The 19,934-nt window shown below is 37.4% G+C and overlaps 1 protein-coding gene across 2 annotated transcripts in view; it reads right to left on the bottom strand.

Moving 5' to 3' along the window:
* The window catches only part of STAG1 (STAG1 cohesin complex component), a 400,795-nt gene that overhangs the window by 143,908 nt on the left and 236,953 nt on the right, over nt 1-19,934 (bottom strand). For both annotated transcript variants that reach the window (XM_037061224.1, XM_037061225.1), the window contains exon 10: nt 15,023-15,146. In XM_037061224.1, the coding sequence (XP_036917119.1) occupies nt 15,023-15,146 (124 nt within the window). The remainder of the gene's footprint in view (nt 1-15,022; nt 15,147-19,934) is intronic.

The raw sequence follows: 19,934 nt of genomic DNA, 5'->3' as shown, positions 1-19,934 counted from the left end.
GTGGATAAAGCCCTTTGGATCATTTCCAGTTCTGATAATCGTGGTTCTCAAATATGAGTGAGTATCTAACAGATATTAACATTTTGGCTGTGTGAAATACTGAAAACCACCACTGCTTTACAGGGTATGAACCACAACAATGACAAATTCAAGTATAACGGGTCAACTGCATTCCTGACCAACTCCAGAGTTGCCCAATATGGCACATTGCTCAACAAAAGTGTGGTAGGGAAAAGGACATTATTCTGTTAATTCAAGACAATGCAAGCAGAGGTGCTGAGCATCACTCTATCAACATTTAACAGCCTAGCCTGGCCATTTTGTAAGGCCTCTAGAGCTTGGAGGTAGACAGATTACCACAGATTAAACATGAAAGTTTCAGTTCTGGCTTCAGCAGTTCCTGACATTATTACTGTCCCTAGCACAGTGGCAACCCAAATGGGAAACTAGCACACTGTTACTGATCTGGCTAATGCCTTTTAATTGATCCCATTGCAGGATAAAGATCAGGACCAATTTGCATTCACACACACTGGCCTACAATATATTTTTATGTCACCGTGGGTAGAGCTTGATCTTCAACATGCCCAAAGCCCCAAGGTCCCAAAGAAATTTTAGTCACCCGTTAGATTAATGACATCCTGATAGCAAGGCCAACCAAAAAACATATGGCTACAGTGCTACACTTAGTCAATGAAGAAACTAGAACCAATTTGAATATAAATCCAAATAAATAATCCAGTCTAAGGCCTGGCACAAAGAACAGGTGAAATTCTTAGGAGCCATTGGGGCAGAAAGCCAAAAAAAAACCCAAGAGCATTCCAGAGATGATCAAACAAAAACGTAGGTGATGGCCCTCTTGGACCCTTACTCCACATACAGAAGAGAGAATCTTAAAAGCAGCAAGAGAAAAGGACATGGTTACCTGCCAAGGAGTTCCCATAAAACAGTTAGCTGATTTCTCAAAAGAAACTTTGCAGGCAAAAAAGGGCTGAAAAGTATTCGAAGTCATGAAAGCCAAGGACCTACAGCCAAGATTGCTCTTTCAAGCAAAGCTTTCACTGAGAATGGAAGGGCAGATAAAGTGCTTCCCAGATAAGGTCAAATTAAAGGAGTTCATCATCACTAAGCCCTTATTATATGAAATGTTATAAGGACTTAGCTAAGAAACAGAACATGATCAAAACCATGAACAGTAAAATGACAACAAACAACTATGAACTGGACCTAAAAAAGAAAAACAAAAACAAACTAAGCAAAAAAATAGAACAAGAACAGAATCCCAGAAATGGAGATCACATGGAGTTGGAGGGGGGAAAAAGGGAGGAAAGGTACATGGAATAAGAAGCATAAATGGTAGGTACAAGTTAAGAATAGCATGGGAAATGGAGAAGCCAAAGAACTTATATGCACAACTCATGGACATGAATTAAGGTAGGGGAATGCTGGTGGAAGGAGGGGTTAGAGGGCCGAGGAGAGTAAAAGTGAGGAAAAAATGGGACAACTGTGATAGCATAATCAATAAAATATATTGAAAAACCCCACAAAAATGTAGGCCCAACAGGTAATGGGCCTGTCTGTGTAATTAAAACATCATGCATTCCCTCATCTGGGTGCTCTCTTGGCCCCTTTAATCAAGGTAAAGCACAAAGCAGTCCTTTGAAAGAGCAGGTGTTGGAAACTGTTCAACAAGCTGTGGCCCAAGCACATCCTGTGGAACCTTGACCTGTATTGCTTGATGAAATCGTAGATTTCTGTATCTCTCCCTCTGCCCCACTGCCAAATACACTGACTGGAACCTGTGGCAACAGGAAACTGCCAATGGGATACACTGGCTTCTTGGATTCTGCACAAATTCCCAGAAGCTGCTACCCAGTGCTTTTCATTTGAATTGCATTTTCTTGCTTGCTAATATTAGGCACCATTGGAGATAGACCATTTTATGGCTGGAGTGCCACAAGTGACACTATAACCTGTACTACCCATTCTCATTTGGGTGATTATGAAGCCAATCAATAAAACTGGAGACTCAACAGAGCTTGATCATCAAATGGAAACAGTACATGCAAGATTGGGCCCACCCAGAATCCCAAGGGACTAGTAGGGTCCGTAAGCAGAGTCACTCACTTTAATGGTCCAAACAATCCATATGAGGTGCTCTGGCACTTTCCTGGGGCTACCTGGAGCCCAAGAGTCAAACACATGTCTGCTGACAGTATGACATGATTTACTGACAACTCTGTGAAACTAAAGGCAGATGGTGTCTGCCCCCTCCTACAGCTGTTATCTGATCAGTAGGTGACAATCTTTTCACTGAGGCAAGATGTGGACATTTCAACCAATGGGCCAAGCTCCAAAATGAGGTGATGTTGGTATAGTCCACCCCTACCAACATGCCTTGGGGGTAACTAAAAGATTGGACAGTTAAGAGAGCCTCCACATGGGAAAAATAACTATGGCAGCGGTTTACTGCTTAGGAAGAAAAACATGTATATCCTTCATGTGGATACTCATGGAAAAGGACTTTAAAAAAAAACCTAATCCATAAATGGAACTCTAGTGACTATTGTCAATGTCCTCAAATTATCCCCAATACATGTAACCAAGGACTGAGACTTGCCAGAGTCTGGCAGATTAATCTCATTAAACTCCTTACCCTCCAGTCCTGGGCAGGGATGATGCCATACTATTCATTAATAGCTACTTAGGCTAGAGTATTCTTATTTTGGTCATATTTTTTGATAACCCATGGGACTTCACTTTGACTGAGGAACATCCTTCACTGCCTAAGCAAGACAACAAGGGGCATACTCCTGTGGAATATGATGAACTTTCCATGTATCTTATCAACAACAACATGTCACTGCAGCCACTGAACAAATGAACAGCTGACTTCAAAAGCAACTAAAGAAAGGAAACAAAGACAGCCTGCTAGCGAATTTGTAGCCCCCTTTAACTAGGGTTGTATGGCTGTTAATAAACACTGTACTCCAGTGCAAGAGAAATATGACATTGTGGCACATGTTGAGAAATACAGAGCTTGGATGAGGTGGGTGGGAGGGGAGCAGGAAGCTGTGTTTTTAGGCCGTGTCCATGAAATCACAATCTCAGTATACCAATCATTTTTTTTCTTTTCTTTCTCCTCTTGGAGTCCATGTCTCTGGAGTGGCTTACAGTACCAGCTGCTATAGCAACCTAAACAGTGCCCCTTGACACTTATCAGAATATGATGCTTCCCTTGGGTAGCCATTTTCTGGGATACTACAAGGATGGGAGATAAAACCAAGGAGTACTAGGCTACTCGGGTCCTTCTAGTAGTGCTAGGACCAACTAATCCTTCCAATCAGGTGGATATGTACTTTGTGCAAGATGTGATCTCCCTTCCTGGACTGGGCAACTGAAACCAAAACACCTGTGTCAAGCAACAAGGGCACTGGGGGCCCACAGAAGTAGAAGCATCAAGATTGGGATAGTTTGGGGTGCAATACCAAGGCAACAAGATCCATGAGTAGTAGATGAGACATCCTTGGCCTCAGGAAGTTCATGGAATGAGAGGTAAGTGGAACATTCATCTTTCCTCTTTTCATTTATATAGAAGTTTCTGCTGTGCTTAGTACAACACCCTGACAAACATCAGTACAGCTGTAGTGAGGAGACAAACTGTGCTACTCAGACCTTCCTCAAGCTATGAGGTCTGTCTGGAAAACGTCTAGCCACTATTAACACAACAAGAACTGTTTGCATGTAACCTGGCAGCCAAGGGGAGTGGACTGGAATGTGCACGTGTGAACAACAACGACTTCACTGTACTAGTTAGTGGGGCGGAGCACACCATAGAGTGAGCCTGTGTACTGTGTGGTCATCACATTCAAAATGGCTGAGTGAGTAGAGCAACAAATCTGTATCAGATTTTGTGTTAAACTTGAACACTCTTCTGTGGAAACTATTTGGATGATTCAGAAGGTTACAACTATGGGCAACTGGGGACTGGCAGCTTCCTCATGACAATGCACCTGCTGGTTCATCAGATCTCGTGCAGTTTTTTGACACAACATCAAAAACCTAAGTGACTCAACCCCCCTACAGCCCAGATTTGCCACCCTGTGACTTCTGGCTTTTCCAAAACTAAAATTACCTTTGAAAGGGAAGATATTTCAGACTGTCAATGAGATTCAGGAAAATATGACAGGACACCTGATGGTGACTGGGAGAACTGTGCAAGGTCCCAAAGTGACTATTCTGAAGGACACTGAGACATCATTGTCCTATGTACAATGTTTCTTGTATCTTCAATAAATGTCTCTTATTTTTCATATTACAAGGCCAGAAACTTTCTGGACAGACCTCATATCCCTCAAATTGTTGAACAAGTTTTTTGATATAGGCCTAGAAGCAGGCATTCTCTAAAGTTCCCCTTTTTAATATTACCTACCTATAATGTGATAGAAAAATAACCTCTGTACCAGAATGGTTATTATAATAATCTCTGTACCAGAATGGTTATTACAGATCTATGTGTGCTGACATTCAGAACTTGGAAGTTCCGTATGCAACTGTTCTCTGCAAACATGTGGCAAAAGCATGCTGAGAATGTATATGAGTAGACTGGTCAGCATTATGAGAACAAATCCCTGACAGGTGTCACCTGCACCCCTGTTGGTTATGTATTTCTTTGCACACCCCAATATACGACAGAGTATCTGCCTCCAAGGGAAACATTTGTTGTCTCAAGAGTTACAGGGCCCACTGTCCATGTGAGGGCTGGAAAGGATTCACTTTGCTAACACCATCGGGTAGCTCACGGTACCCTTCTGGGAAGACAAACCAACCACGGGTTTCATTCTGTTGTCCAAATGCTAATACCAGGTGTAAGTACACAGACACTAGAAAAAAGGACTCTTTAACCACGGCAGAACAGCTAAGATCATTGCCTGGCCATCCAAGGCCAACAAGACACACTACACTCACCAAAGTAGTGGTGGAAAATCAAATAACCCTCAATTATCCGCTGGCAGAACAGGGTGACATCTGTGTTATTACCAGCATTTCTTTCTGCGATCTACATCAACAATTTGAGGAACTTAAAAATTGAGTTGGTGAATATCCATGCTTAGGTGGGATGGTTATCAGCTGTACAGTCTCAGCACCCTCTTCCCTCACTTTTTGCCCTCTTTAGTTGGCTTAACCAAGGCACTTGAGGTTCTTGATTGAAGACTATTCTCCAGGGAGGCTTGACTGTCCTCAAGGATCTGGCTCTCCTAATTACCCTTGTAAAGTGTTGCCTCTAGATGACACAATGGCTCTATAAGCAATCCATGTCCACATAGGTTGTTCGGGGACCCAACTAGACCTAATTTCACAGGATTTGGTATACTTTATCTGTTATTTTAGTGGCCAAGCAGGAGGCGGAGGTGAACTGTTAACAAAAATAGTCTCCTCCATGAATGAAGTCTTTCGACACCCCCCCCAACACACCACATAAAAATGGGCCTCCGGCCTGGAACACTCCTTAGCAAGAGACAGAGTTGTCACAGCTTATACTGGGTTTATCATCTTGTATGGGAATACTTTTCCACTTTCAGACTCAATGTATATTCTCTTGTTCTGTTTCAGCTTGTGTTTCATATGCCTCCTAGCCAACCTCACTATTAAATCTGTACCCTGAGGAAAGGGGACAACATCTTTAGTCATGTGTCACAAAAGGGGTACCTGCAGGTCAAGTGCTCTGTGTTGACTGCTGGGAGAGATGGCTGGCTATGGTGAATGATACCCACCACTGAAAGTGATCTTGCTTTGTCCCTCTTCTGTGTGAGTAAAGAAAGCACTGTTCCATTCAGGGCTTCACTGTGTTGCATTTTCTGTGGCAGCCCCAATATCATGACACAGTGGACAGAAGTGTTAGAACGTCTACTTCTGGTGACAGGCAAGAGATGTCATTTTTGCATTGCATATACAGAAAAGTTTTGGGTGAACTTAAGAGGAAGAGAATCTGAAATTATTCAACACAAAGAAGAAGAAATGAGGTAGACTAACTGAAAAAAAGATGCTACCCAAGCACTATAGAGATGTTGAAATGAGAAATCAAGCATATGCAAGAAAGCAGAAGAATTTTACACATATGCTAAAAAAAAAAACAGTACAGAGAACTACTGACAAACTGAGAAGGATAAAGGCAATCTAGTGTCATGAGCATAAATATACAAAGAGATCAAGATACTTAGCCCAGAACACAGAGATTATTTTATGTTTATAAATTAGATGCATTATTCTATGTTACATAATGACAGAACTAAAATTGGGTAGAAAATTTAGCGGTAAATTTTGATAACAGAAAGACAAACAATCTCTAGTAACTACTTTACTTGTAAGAGGTTTTCTTTACATTGACTAAAACTTATATTATAAAACTGATATAAACTGGCAAGGTTAAAAAGCAGTTGGTCTTATATAGGAGCGCAGGCTAAGTTATAAATTCTAAAATTAATACATTACATTGTACACCTTAACCAATACAATGTTATATGTCGATTTCATCTCAGTAAAACTGAAACAAATGCAGGTGATAATTAAAATGTAATCTTAAAGAAAAGAAGTTTTATAAACTCATTTGAAAAGGCACAGAATGAGTCTGAAGGCAGAAGCTCATTTCATATCTGATAAAATGAGCTGTTTCAACCAGACTAAGAGAGAAAGTAAAGGACTATACTTCTCAGAGAAAAAGAGCATAAGATTAGAGTAGGAATAACAAAAACGAAAGTTTAGAAGGGATTACTTAATATTTACATCAAGTTCTAGAAATTGTAGGAGAGATTTATCAAGTTTTGGATGAATGGAGCTACATACTAAACCTGACAAGTTCAGGGGAGGCCTGTGTGATGGATGGACTTTTTTTTTTTTTAAAGATTTTATTTATTTATCTTTAGAGGGGAAGGGAAGAAGAGAGGGAGAGAATATCAATGTATGGTTGCCTCTCATGCGTTCCCCATCGGGAACTGACCTGCAGCCCAGGCATGTGCCCTGATTGGGGATCGAACCGCGATCTTTTGGTTCACAGGCCCATGCTCAATCCACTGAGCTACACCAGCCAGGGCATGGATGGACTTATAAACTCAAAGAAGTAAAATAATCACATAGGGTGGTCTAAAATTGAAAACTTTAGAACTAAAAGCAGGTCATGGTGGGCAGTCGTGCGAGAGGACAGAATCATCCTTGATACAAGTCAATACTTACCTTAATTGAGGCCTGACTATACTGTCTTTTTTGCACTTAAGATATCATACCTTTGGAATGTCAGATTTCCCTTTTCTGGACTTCTCAAAGCACAGGCACTGCACCAGAGGGAGAAGGCAAATCCCCTCATCGTTATTGTTATTGTGTTAATTATTGACTGTTACCTATCCTGTACCAACCTATATAAAAGAAGTAGGTGTCTATCATTTTACTTTTTATCCATCCTCAGGTATCTCCCACTCTGCTTTCTCATGCCTCCCTAAATTATCACCGCTGGATTTCATGTAACCAACTTAGTCTTCTCTTTTGATCATAATGGATATAATAAGGTGCAAAACTGCCATTTCCAGAAGCATTTCTCAATCCAGTGAAATCAATCCAGGGATGACAATTCTGGCAACTGTCATCAGTTTGTCTCAAATAAACTTATAAAAATTATTACAGGTTTGAATGTTCCTTAATTTGACAAAATCATTCTACTGAAAACATATAAGAGAAAGCTACCGTTACCTTTATTGGCACAGAGGATTTCTACAAACACTATTGATTTTAATATGATAGTTCTTTATTTTTTATTTTTTAAAGATATACTTTTGAAAAAGATTTTATTTATCTTTACAGGGGAAGGAAAGGAAAGAGGGAGAGAAATATCAATATATGGTTGCCTCTCATGCGTCCCCTGCTTGGAACTGGCCTGCAACCCAGGCATGTGCCCTGACTTGGAATCGAACCACGATACTCTGGTTTGCAGGCCCATGATCAATCCACTGAGCTACACCAGCCGGGGCCTAATTTTTTGATAAATTATATCAAATTGGTATTACTCCCAGAATTTGTGGTTATACATAAAGTCTATTAAAACTGGTGATTGTTATACATATTCAGTAAATACTCTATAAGGGAGGTGGAAGGATGAGAAAAACTGGTATGATAGTGGTGAGGATCAAAAATTAAGGATTTTAAATTTACTCCTTCTAAATAATTTGTCTTGTTGGATTTAACAGTGTGTATAAATGTAAGGACAAACTGTGTAATTCTACATTCTCTCACACTGTAGTGAAATTTCATTGGATAAACCTGACATGAAGCAGTTTTTTAAAGAGTTGATTTATTCTAGAGAAAGGAGAAGGGAAAGAAAAAGAGGAGAAAACACCAACTGGCTGCTTCTGGCATGGCCCAACACCCAACCTGGGACCTGGTACACAACCCAGGCATGTGGGGGAAACTAGGGACCTTTTGAATCCCAGGCTGGCACTCAACCCACCAAGCCACACAACGCAGGGAGACATGAAGCTTTGGTGGGAAGGCTCCCAATTACACAAGATCATTAAACAAAGAAAATAGAGACTCAAGCTTGGGATGTACTAGTGTACAGAAAAATAATTTGAATTTGCTAGGAATGATAAATATTCAGGAAATAAATTCACTATGTACTAACTGAATTTTCTCTGAAAAGAGGTAGGGAAGAAAGAACTCCTTTTAATCGTCCATTAAAAATTAGCAAGTCTGGAGATGAGCAATCAACTTGAATGATCTCCCTACACTCTGAACTCTTTGCTCAGCAGCAAAAATGGCCTGTAAAATCCTTTGGGGATCTCTTATTATTCAAAATACCTTTGATAATACTTTTTTAAAAATTTAATCTTTGTTGTAATTTTCCCATTAAGTCCCCTTATATCCCCTTATCCCCAGGAATCAACACACTGTTGTGCATGTCCCTGATTCCTCCTTTTTTTGCTCAATCTTTCCTGCCTTTAACAAGCTCCCCACCTCTGCCACTAGCTGTCTCCATCTATGAGTCTGTCCCTATCATCCTTGTTAGTTCAGCTTTTTCTTTAGATTCCATACATGAGTGAAATGGTATTTGTCTTTCTCTGACTGGCTTATTTCACTTAGCATAATGTTCTCGAGGTCCATCCATACTGTAGCAAAGGGTAAAAATTTCTTTTTTATGGCCGAGTAGCATTTCATTGGGTAAATCTCCCATAGCTGTTGTATCCACTCATCTATTAATGAACACTGGGGCTGCTTCTATTATCTTGGCAATTGTAAATAATGCTGTAATAAACATAAGGGTGCTTATGTTCTTTAAAAATAGGGTTTTGGCTCCTTTGGAAATATTCCTAGAAATGGAATCATTGGGTGAAAAGGCAGATCAATTTTTAATTTTTTGAGGTATGTCCATACTGCTTTCCACAGTTGGCTATACCAATCTGCGTTCCCACCAACAGTACAAAAGGATTCCCCTATCTCCACATCCTTGCCAGTACTTTTTTTCAATTTATTGGTGTCAGCCATTCTAACATCAGGCGTGAGACGGTATCTCATTGAGGTTTTAATGCGCATTTCTCTGGTGATTACTGACATTGAGCACAGTTTCATATGTCTATTGGCCATCTGTATTCCTCTTTGGAGAAGTGTCTATTCAGGTCCTTTGCCCATTTTCAATTGGGTTGGTTGGTTTTTTGGTGTTGAGTTCTGTACTTTATAAATTTTGGATATTACCCCTTATCAGATGTATCAGCAAATATGTTCTCCCATTCTGTGTTGTCTCTTTATTTTCTTGATGATTTCCTTTGTTGTGCAAAAACTAGTCTGATGTAGACCCATTTGTTTGTTTTCTTTTGTTTCCATTGCCTGAGGAGATTTATCCAATACAATATTGCTATGATCAATGTCTGAGATATTACTTCCTATTTTTTCTTCTAGGATTTTTATGGTTTCAAGTCTGATATTTAAGTCTTTGATCCATTTTTAATTTATTCTTGTGTGTGTAATAAGAAGGTGGTCTAGTTTCATTTTTTTTGCACTTACCTGTCCCATTTTCCCAGCATCATTTATTGAATAAACTATCTTTACTCAAAGATTTTATTTATTTATTTTTAGAAAGAGGGGGAGGCAGGGAATAAGAGAAGGAGAAAAAGATTTATATGTAAAAGAGACACTCCTGGTCCTCAACCCAGGCATGTACCCTGTTCATGAATTGAACCAACGACATTTCAGCTTGTAGGGAGCACTCAATCCACTGAGCCACACTGGCCAGGGCTGAATATAAACTATTTTTGCCCATTGTGTGTTTTGCTTCCTCAGTCAAATATTAATTGACTACAAAGGTGTCTGTTTATTTCTGGGCTCTCTATTCTGTTCCATTGATCTGTGTGTCTGTTCTTATGCCAGTGCCATGCTGTTCTGATTCCAATGGCCTAGTAGTATAGTTTCACATTAGGTGGTGTGATTCCTCTAAGTTTGTTCTTCTTTCCCAGGTTCACTGTTGCTATGCAGGGATTCTGGTGGTTCAATATAAATTTTTGAAATATTTGATCTATTTCTGTGAAATATGTCAATGGAATCTTGAAGAACTGTGTTGAATCTATAGATTGCTTTGGGTAGTATGGACATTTTAATGATGTTAATTCTTCCTATCAATGAACATGGTATGTGCTTCCACTCTTTGTATTATCTTCAATTTCTTTCTTCAGTGTCTTTAATTTTCTCTGTACAGGTCTTTTATATACTTGGTTAGGTTTATTCCTAGGTACTTTAATTTTTTAAAGCGATTATGAATGGGATTGTTTTTTCAATTTCCCTTTCTGTTAGTTCTGCCATAGGCATATAAAAATGCAACTGACTTATATTTAAGTCTTTTTAAAAATTTATTTATTTATTTATTTATTGAGGGGATAGGAAGGAGATAGAGAGGGAGAGAAACATCAATGTGTGGTTGCCTCTCCTGTGTCTCCCACTGGGGACCTGGCCTGCAACCCAGGCCTGTGCCCTGACTGGGAATTGAACTGGCAACCCTTTGTTTCACAGGCCCGCACTCAATCCACTGAGCTACACCAGCCAGGGCTATATTTAAGTCTTTTATCCACCTTGAATTTATTTTTGTGTATAGTGTAAGATGGTGACTGAGTTTCATTTTTGTGCATGTAGCTGTCCAGATGTCCCATCATCATTTGTTGAAGAGGCTATTTTTACTCCATTTTATGCTTCTGCTCTCTTTATTGAATATTAATTGACCCTACACAGCAGAAAGAAAGCAGGAGCTCCTACCCTTTGCAACAGCATGGATGGAACTGGAGAACATTATACTAAGTGAAAAAAGCCAGGAAGTGAAAGACAAACGCCATATGATCTCACCTGCAGTGGAACCTAATGAACAAACAAACAAGAAAGCAAAATATAATCAGAGACACTGAAATAAATAACAAACTGCCCTGGCTGGTGCAGCTCAGTGGACTGAGCATGGGCTTGTGAGCCAAAGGGTTGCCAGTTTGATTCCCAGTTGGGGTACATGCCTAGGTTGCGGACTGGGTCCCCAGTAGAAGGTGCATGAGAGGCAACTGCACACTGATGTTTCTCTCCTCTTTTTCCCTCCCTTCTCTCTAAAAATAATAAAATCTAAGAGAAGAGGGGAAGGGAGGGGAGGGGAGGGGGAGGGGGAGGGGGAGGGGAGGGGAAAGGAAGAAAGAATAAACTGACAGTAACCAGAAAGAAGAGAGAAAATGGATAATGGAGAAAATAGAGGAAGGGCTTATTCAAGGAACATGTATGAAGAACAAAGCCAAAGGTGTTAGGTTCAAGGGCAGGAGGCTGGGATGAAAATGGAGACAACTGTACTTTATCAACAATAAAAAAAAGGTCTAATTTGTCAATAAAAAATGCAACTGCTTTCTGTATATCAATTTTATATCCTACTACTTTTCCGAATCCATTTATCAGTTCTGTAGTTTCTTGGTGGAATGTCTGGGGTTCTTGAGGTACAGTATAATGTCATCTGCAAATAAATACAGTTTTACTTCTTCTTTTCCAATTTGGGTGTCTTTTATTTCTTCTTCTTCTCTGATTGCTATGGCTACGACTTCCACTACTATGTTGAATCAGACAGGTAAAAGCAGACATCACTATCCTGTTCCTGATCTTAAGGGTAACACTTACAGTTTTTGCCTGCTGAGTATGATACTGTTAGTGGGTCTGTCACATATGGCCTTTATTACATTTGGTTATGTTCCCTCTATTACCAATGTGCTGAGAGTTTATTTAATTATTTTTTATTATAAATGGCTGTTGGATTTTATCAAATGCTTTTTCTGTATTTATTGATATGATCATGTAGTTTTTATCCTTCATTCTATGTGGTGAATCGGATTTATTGATTTGAAATTGTTTTATCAAACTTGCTTTCCCAGAATAAATTCCACTTGATCATATTGTATGATCATTTTGATGCATCGCTATATTCAGTTTGCTAACATTTTGTTGAGGATTTTAGCATCTATGTTCACCAGGGATAAAAATTGTAATTGACAAATTTCAATTGTCAAATTGACAAAATCCTAGAAACAGACAATCTTTCAAAGCTAAATCAGGAAGATTCAGAGAAATTTGAATAGAAAGATTTACACATAGTGAAATTACTACCAACAAACAAAAGCTCTGGACTGGATAGCTACACAGGTGAATTTTACCAAACATTCTGAGAACTCCTCTCCTCAAATTATTTCATAAAATTCAAGAGGAGGGAAGGCTCCCATTTTATAAGGCCAGCATTATCCTAATTCTAAAACCAGAGAAAGACACTTCAAAGAAAGAAAATCTCTGATAATACTTTAAAAAGTAAATCCTCTACAAGTTGATAATAGTAATACCAAATTTGCCTTAAAATTTAAGAATATAATTGAATTAAATATAAAAAGTCTTTTAATAGCTGTGACAAATTGCAACAGTTGAAATAATGAACTATAACTGTGGTAGGCAGTTTGACAGACAGAAGCAGAGCAAGGACAACAGGTCAGGTGCAAAAGCTCATTAGGGAGGAAAGCCTTGGGTACTTAGTGAAAGGATAAAGCTGGCACCATTTGCTACCATGGTGCCATTTGTCCAGCAGGCCTATGACCTTATTAAACATGACTGCCATTTTTACTCTTCTGAGTTTATATCCCTAGGACTGGAAATTACTGGAAAGCAACACTAGAGAAGGTAACTCACCACCTCCTAGATCAACAGGCAAAAGATAACATTGGAGCAAGTTACAGCTTATGCAAAACCAACCAAAACCTCCTGTGTTAACAATGCCCCCCAAAGCCCAGGGGACACACAACAGCACCCTCCCCACACCTTTTTAAATCGAATTATAACCCAATACAAGCTCAAAGTTCCCACCCCTCAGTTCTGGTATATCTCTCCACACCATGCCCCTTCCCGCCCTTGGAAAATGAGTAAAAACTCTTGTCTCTGCACTTTCTTTTCTTTGTGAATTCTTTCACAGCCTGCTTCAAGTTAGACCAACTAACACTTAGCAAAGGGGAAAACTGGGAAAACAAGAACCTCAACTCTAGGGTAGCCTTTCCTCCCTTAGGATATCACTCCTCATGTGGTTTAGACCCCCTGACCTTTAATATTACTGGTCATGTTGGAACCTTCCCTTAGCATGTTGCTGGTCATGCAGTAGACTCCCCATTGAAGGAGGAACAATGGGCCAAAGAGTGGCCTCATGCAACTCTCATTTGGACTCTTGTATTACTACTCTTTTAAGCACTAACATCTAGAAATGATGTCTAGGCCTATGTAGTGTTTTAGGTCCAGGCCCAGTATAGCACCAAAACTAGACAAGTGATGTCATGGCTGACATTAGGGACCCCTGCCCTGGTGCCGACCAAACAGTAGAGACCACAGCACTGAAGGAACATATCTGGAAAACTGATGAACATTCTACTGGGATCCTCCCCTGAGACCTTCACATAAAAACACTCAAGAGAAGAACCCAGTGCTGCTCTCCCTTCCAGGAGCACAATCATGCCTCCCCACCCCCCTCAGGCAAGTTACCTTTCTCTCTCCTAAGGTCCAAGGGCTCCTATTTTGCCTCTGTAACTTGTTTTCGGAGCCCACTTTTTCTACCACTAACTTCTTCTACCTCTGTGACTTTCTAAATAAAGTTTTTCTTAATTAGAACTCAAGTACCAAGGTTCATGAACCAAGGTCTGACTCCACCGGTCCAGCAGCTGGTGCCATTATTGCCGCCAACATAACAATTTAAATTGTAGCCCTGGCTAGTGTGGCTCAGTGGATTGAGTGCCGACCTGTGTACCAAAGGGTCCCAGGTTGGGTTTCCAGTCTGGGTACAAGTCTGGGTTGTACGCCAGGTTCCCAGTAGAGGGTGTGCAAGAGGCAACCACGAATTAATGTTTTTCTCAATCTTTCTCCTCTCTTCCCCTCTGTCTAAAAATAAATAAATAAAATCTTAAAAAAATAAATTGTAATATTTCTATATTTGTGAATATTTGGCAGTTCAAATTATAAAATACAAGGTAGTTTATGATAAAATTCTAATAATTTATCACCCCTCTTAATTATTTTGAGGATTACTTATTCAATACTCAGTAATGTGAAATCAGTTTTGAAGTCAGAGTCTCTTTAAATTCATATATCATGTATTTTTAGTTAAACGTCCCGGAGTCCAACAAATTTATTCAACTCTTGAGAACAAACACTCTACTGTGACATGACCCTAAAAAGTTTAAAACCAGAAAGCTTACTGTTTCTATTTTTAGAAAAATAAAGAAGGTCCTCTGATTCCAAACTAGAAAGAGTTTATAATTAGTTTCTTGGGATAATATGTTCTCTTAAAATTTTATATGTATCAGACTGCCCATTTAAGAAGGGTTTTCACACATGGGCTGATATCTCATATTTGATCATATCCATCAAGTGATTAAGTTATTCCCATGGTATTAAAAATATTGTCTAATAATAAAACAAGCATAGCATACTATTTATCAAAGCCTTAACTTACCCTGTCATGAAGAGTCCAACCCACATATTTTAGGTAACTGTCATTTAGGAAGGCATCACTATACATTTTCATCCATACTCCAATTTCTTCAATACAAATGGCTCTAATCTCAGCAATAGCATCACTAGAAGAAGAAAATAAAAAAACAAATACCTGATTAATATGAAAAGGTAGAATGCATTTCACATTAATTTTCAGTGAGCAATAAATATTAAGATTATTCCTAAAATGCCATTTCATATCTGCACTCTCAAAAGCCCCCCAAATAGTGTATCTTCTGTTTTTTTCTAAGGCTGCCATGGAATAAAAACTAGTGATATCAAACTGAAAAATAATGCTCTGGAAATCATCTTATTTTTAACTCATCCACACTATATTCATTAGACTAGACATTTGGAGCTTTCTAAAAGCCTCACAGAGTCTTGGAAGAGGGCAGGGAATTTCAGGGGAAATAGGGGAGGGATTTAGAGGAACATATATAAAGGATACATGGACAACAACTGAGAAGGGTGGAAATGGGAGGGAGGGGGGAGCACGGGGGATGAGATGGGATGGGAGTAATAGAAAACTGTACTTGAAAAATAATTATATAAAAAAATAAAATAAAAAAATAAAAGCCTCACAAATATTATGAAGTCAACAAATACACTGTTAAATCTAAGGAACTCTATTATTAAATCAGAGTACCAACAGTCAAATATGGAATAATATAGAACTCAAAAATTGTTTCCCTAAATAACCAAACCTTTCTAAATGGGCACATATGTAATGAATCGAAAGAAAATAATTTTTATGACTAAGACACAAACTAATATATCTTTTAATAGGTTATTAGCTCCAGCTAAAAGAAAAATCATATTAAATGCAATAAAGTGAATCCTAACTTTCTTTTGTAGATTGATAATTCAAGGATTCTGATTCATCATATGTGAATAACTGATAATTTAAGATAATTTTTAATTATTTAAATACAAAGCAATCATCTCTCAATTAATTAATTTGGCAATAATTCACTGGAATTTTAATGTTAACTAAGGAACTTTCTTAGTTGCTCTTTTGTGACAAGATGGGTGCTGCTAGCATTTTAATATTTCACTCTCTGCTCTAATAATCCATAGACCCTTATAAGTCCCTGTCACTACTACACAATAAAAAGAGAGAAGCTTTCTCTTTCAAAGCCACACTACTAATCATAATCTTTAGTTTTTCCTACATTATTTTTGTTTGTTAATACCTTTTTCTAAAAGAGAGATTCTATAGCATAGAGTCTTATGGTACAGAATCTGGAGCAAAACATCCTGAGCTCAAATTCAGACTCTGCTGTTTACTAGCTGTGTGGCCTTAAGCAAGTTACATCGCTCTTTCTGAGATTTCAATGTCTGTAACACAGGGATAATAATTGTACCTGGAGTTCACAGAGTTACGGTAAGAATGAAATCACTTAATAAAAGGAAAATGTGCCTGGTGCCTACTAAACCTTCCATAAATGTTTACTATTATAATCTTTTAAATGCCATCAATCTAGTTATTTATAGACAATAGTGTACAAAAAGTAGCTTTACTACAAATGTGAAAGAATGTTCCTAGGCTTTCATAATACTGAACATAAATAGCTCAAGGTCATTTTTTATAAATATGAAAAATTTCAGATATAAAAGTTAGAGAGACAACATAATAAAAATATTTCAATTGTAGTATTTTAGTTCTCAACTTAAAAGAACTAAAATATTATAGTTGAAACCTTCTATATACATCTTCCTGACATATCTCCCTCCCTGAGAATAACTGACTACCCTTGCTTCAATGACTACCAGTCCCATCCATATCATCAGGCTTTAACTTTTTATCTCGTTTTACATATTTTGAAACTGTACATATTTAATATCCTGAAGGTACCCTCTCCAATTTTTTCTCAAAAATCATATAATGACACTTATACATACTGACTCACATAGCTCCAGTTCCAATATATTAATTTTAACTGATGTACAGTGTTACTTTCTATAAATATTTTACAAACGATTTATACACTCTCTAGGTTTCCTTTCTTAACAATGAATGCCATGACCATTCTTGTATACATCTCCTTGTGCACATGTGTAAGAATTTCCCTATGGTAGTGCTTTCGAACAGTGCACATGATGAAATAAATTTGACTGGTAACAAAAACATCAAAGTATTTAGGATAGAAAATACTAAAATGGTTAACATGTATAAAGGCAATTAAGCATTCTTTTCTTGGAATGTTGTTTACCTGATGTAGGACATGTTCAAATGAAGTCAGTGAGACATTGTTTTTATAGTACCTAGAAGTTAAATTACTAGGTGACAGAGAGTCCACATTTTCAGTTTTATTAGTATTAACCAATTTTTCCATAAATCAGTGCTTCTCACATCCTTGCTTGTCATTTGGTATTGTTCTACTATTTAATATGGATCTCCACCTTTGTAAACTGCAAATTGATATAATTTGTTTTCTCTACTGGGCTGTCCAAATAAAAACACAACACAATCACTAAATACCCAAATAGCAGCATTTTATCAGCTTTCTCAATCCTACTAGGTAGTCATTGCTCAGGGATCAGTGTGTTTTTATTCTCTGCTGTATTACTTTATAAAAACCAAAAACAAAAAAACAAACAGAAACAAAAAAAACCATCAAAACTCAAAAAACCAGGCTGCATTTTTTAAAAGATTTTATTTATTTATCTTTAGAGGGGAAGGGAAGGAGAGAGAGAGAGAGAGAGAAAAATCAATGTATGGTTGCCTCTCATGCGTCTCCTGGTGGGAACTGGCCTGCAACCAAGGCATGTGCCCTGACTAGGAATCGAACCGTGATCCTCTGGTTCGCAGGCCCGTGCTCAATCCACTGAACTACACCAGCCAGGGCCAGGCTGCATTTTTTTATCACATAATTTCAGGAAAGCAGACTGAGGACAAGGTGAATAGGTATGGTATGCTATTTAAAACTATACTGATGACTAAGTATAGTAACTTCATATGTACAAAGCTCATTCTTCCACTCATTACTATTGGAATTAATATTACCAATGATATTGAAATTATGGATGGCTAATTCCTAACATAAAAATTTAGCTTTATTTCAGTAGGGAAATCTTATTCAAAATATTTTTATAAGAATCTCTAAGTCTAATTCTAATTTCTAATACCTTTTTGTCTTGCCTACTAGACTGCTAAAAGCTCTGTTAACCTCCGGGAGCTAATATACTATTTAAGTAGATAAACTATAAAATAAAAATGCAGTATGTTTCTAAATATTCCCTGATTGAATTACAATATAACTTTTGATTTTTCAGATATTTTTCTCATGCAGTAAAGTCCTCAAACCCTTGAAAGGAAGAAACCCTTGATCTTCACATATAATTTATTTTTAACACTTTAATTTCTATTTCCAACAGCCTCATTCCACTTAAAAAGGTAATGTTTAGATTTGGTGCTAGAGTTTCCAATGTAAAGATTTAAGTAGAGGGTAAAAAAGTAAGACAAGAGGGAAGGTTTGAGACAATCATAACATGAACTAATTTTTATAGCATTCTGATACTAAAGACTCGAACAACTAAAAATAAAGTCAGGATACACTTTACCTGAAAATTCAAAGAAATAAAAATAGAACTACAGAAGTATAATTTTGGCACAAAATTCTGTAACTCCATTTTACAGCATAAAATATAATTAAGTTCACTTCTATGAAAAACGAATGTAATTTACTGATCTCCACAGTTATTGTCTTTTTTGGGAGACATGAACCTTAATATCTGGACTTAAGTTTTTGTTTTGAATTACTTTGTAGGCAGATGGAATTCATATATTTTCTGCTTAAAACAAACAGAAATTGAACTGTAATGAATCTTAATTAAATGTTTCTCATACTATCTTTAAAGGTGCTTTCCTAATAAGAAAGTTGAATAAATTGAAATGACTACAATATTAATTTCAGAGAATAACTGTGGGCTAATACAGCTGTTTTGGCAAATACAATTATCTCTCACATGCAAAACATCTCATGAGAGTTCCAAAGTGAGAAATAACTATAAGCCTCCAGAAGATCCGCTAATCTAAATTGCAGCACACAATGAACCAACTCTGTCACTAATATTTGGCTAAAAAAATTACATTTTCCAAAATAGAACTAAAGAGAATTTTTTTTGAAATAGTCTAGGAGAGAAAGAAATAGCTTAAGGAGTTACTTGAAAGTCATGCTACCCTTTATTAGATTGTGAATAAGAACTTGAGAACAGAAAGTATAACCTAAAGATGAATAAAATAAATATTATCTTAGAGAGTGTTAAATGTTAGTATAGAGGAGTACAAGGAATAAACAAGCATGTAAATGACCGAGGAGAGTAAAAGGGGTCAAAAAAGGCTTTTGAGAGGCAGTATTGTTTAAAAGTGTAGACCTGAAGAGCTGATAACATTCCTGTTTGCTAATTAAATCTATATATTTCAGCATTATTTCAGAATGATCAGTTATTTAAAATACATTATAATTTTAATATATTTATAAAATGAAATCTTTTTTGTCATTTTTGTTACATTATCAATTATTGACAACAGTATAAAAATACATGGAAAGGAACACATAGAGTTTCACATAGAGCAGCTGATACAGCTGTTACCATATATTATACCTTAATTTTCCTATTAACTAATAAGATTCAAACCTGAATGTCAAAGATACATAAAGCTCAAAGAAAAATCTTTCATTAACATTTATATTTTAACTATCAACCTGACACGCAGGTTAGGTCAAAGATAAAATGTAAGGGAATAAAAAGATAAAAAGAATAAAAGGACAATTTACTTATGATAAATCATTTCATGGACTTGTATAAGAGTTCAGAAAACATGATTCTGAAATGTTTCCCTGTAGTGTAAACAAATGAAAACTCAA

This window comes from Sturnira hondurensis, unplaced genomic scaffold, assembly GCF_014824575.4.
Source record: "Sturnira hondurensis isolate 20B ecotype Veracruz unplaced genomic scaffold, ASM1482457v3 Scaffold0013299, whole genome shotgun sequence".
NCBI classification, from domain to species: Eukaryota; Metazoa; Chordata; class Mammalia; order Chiroptera; family Phyllostomidae; genus Sturnira; species Sturnira hondurensis.
This window is presented reverse-complemented; position numbering and strand designations above follow the sequence as displayed.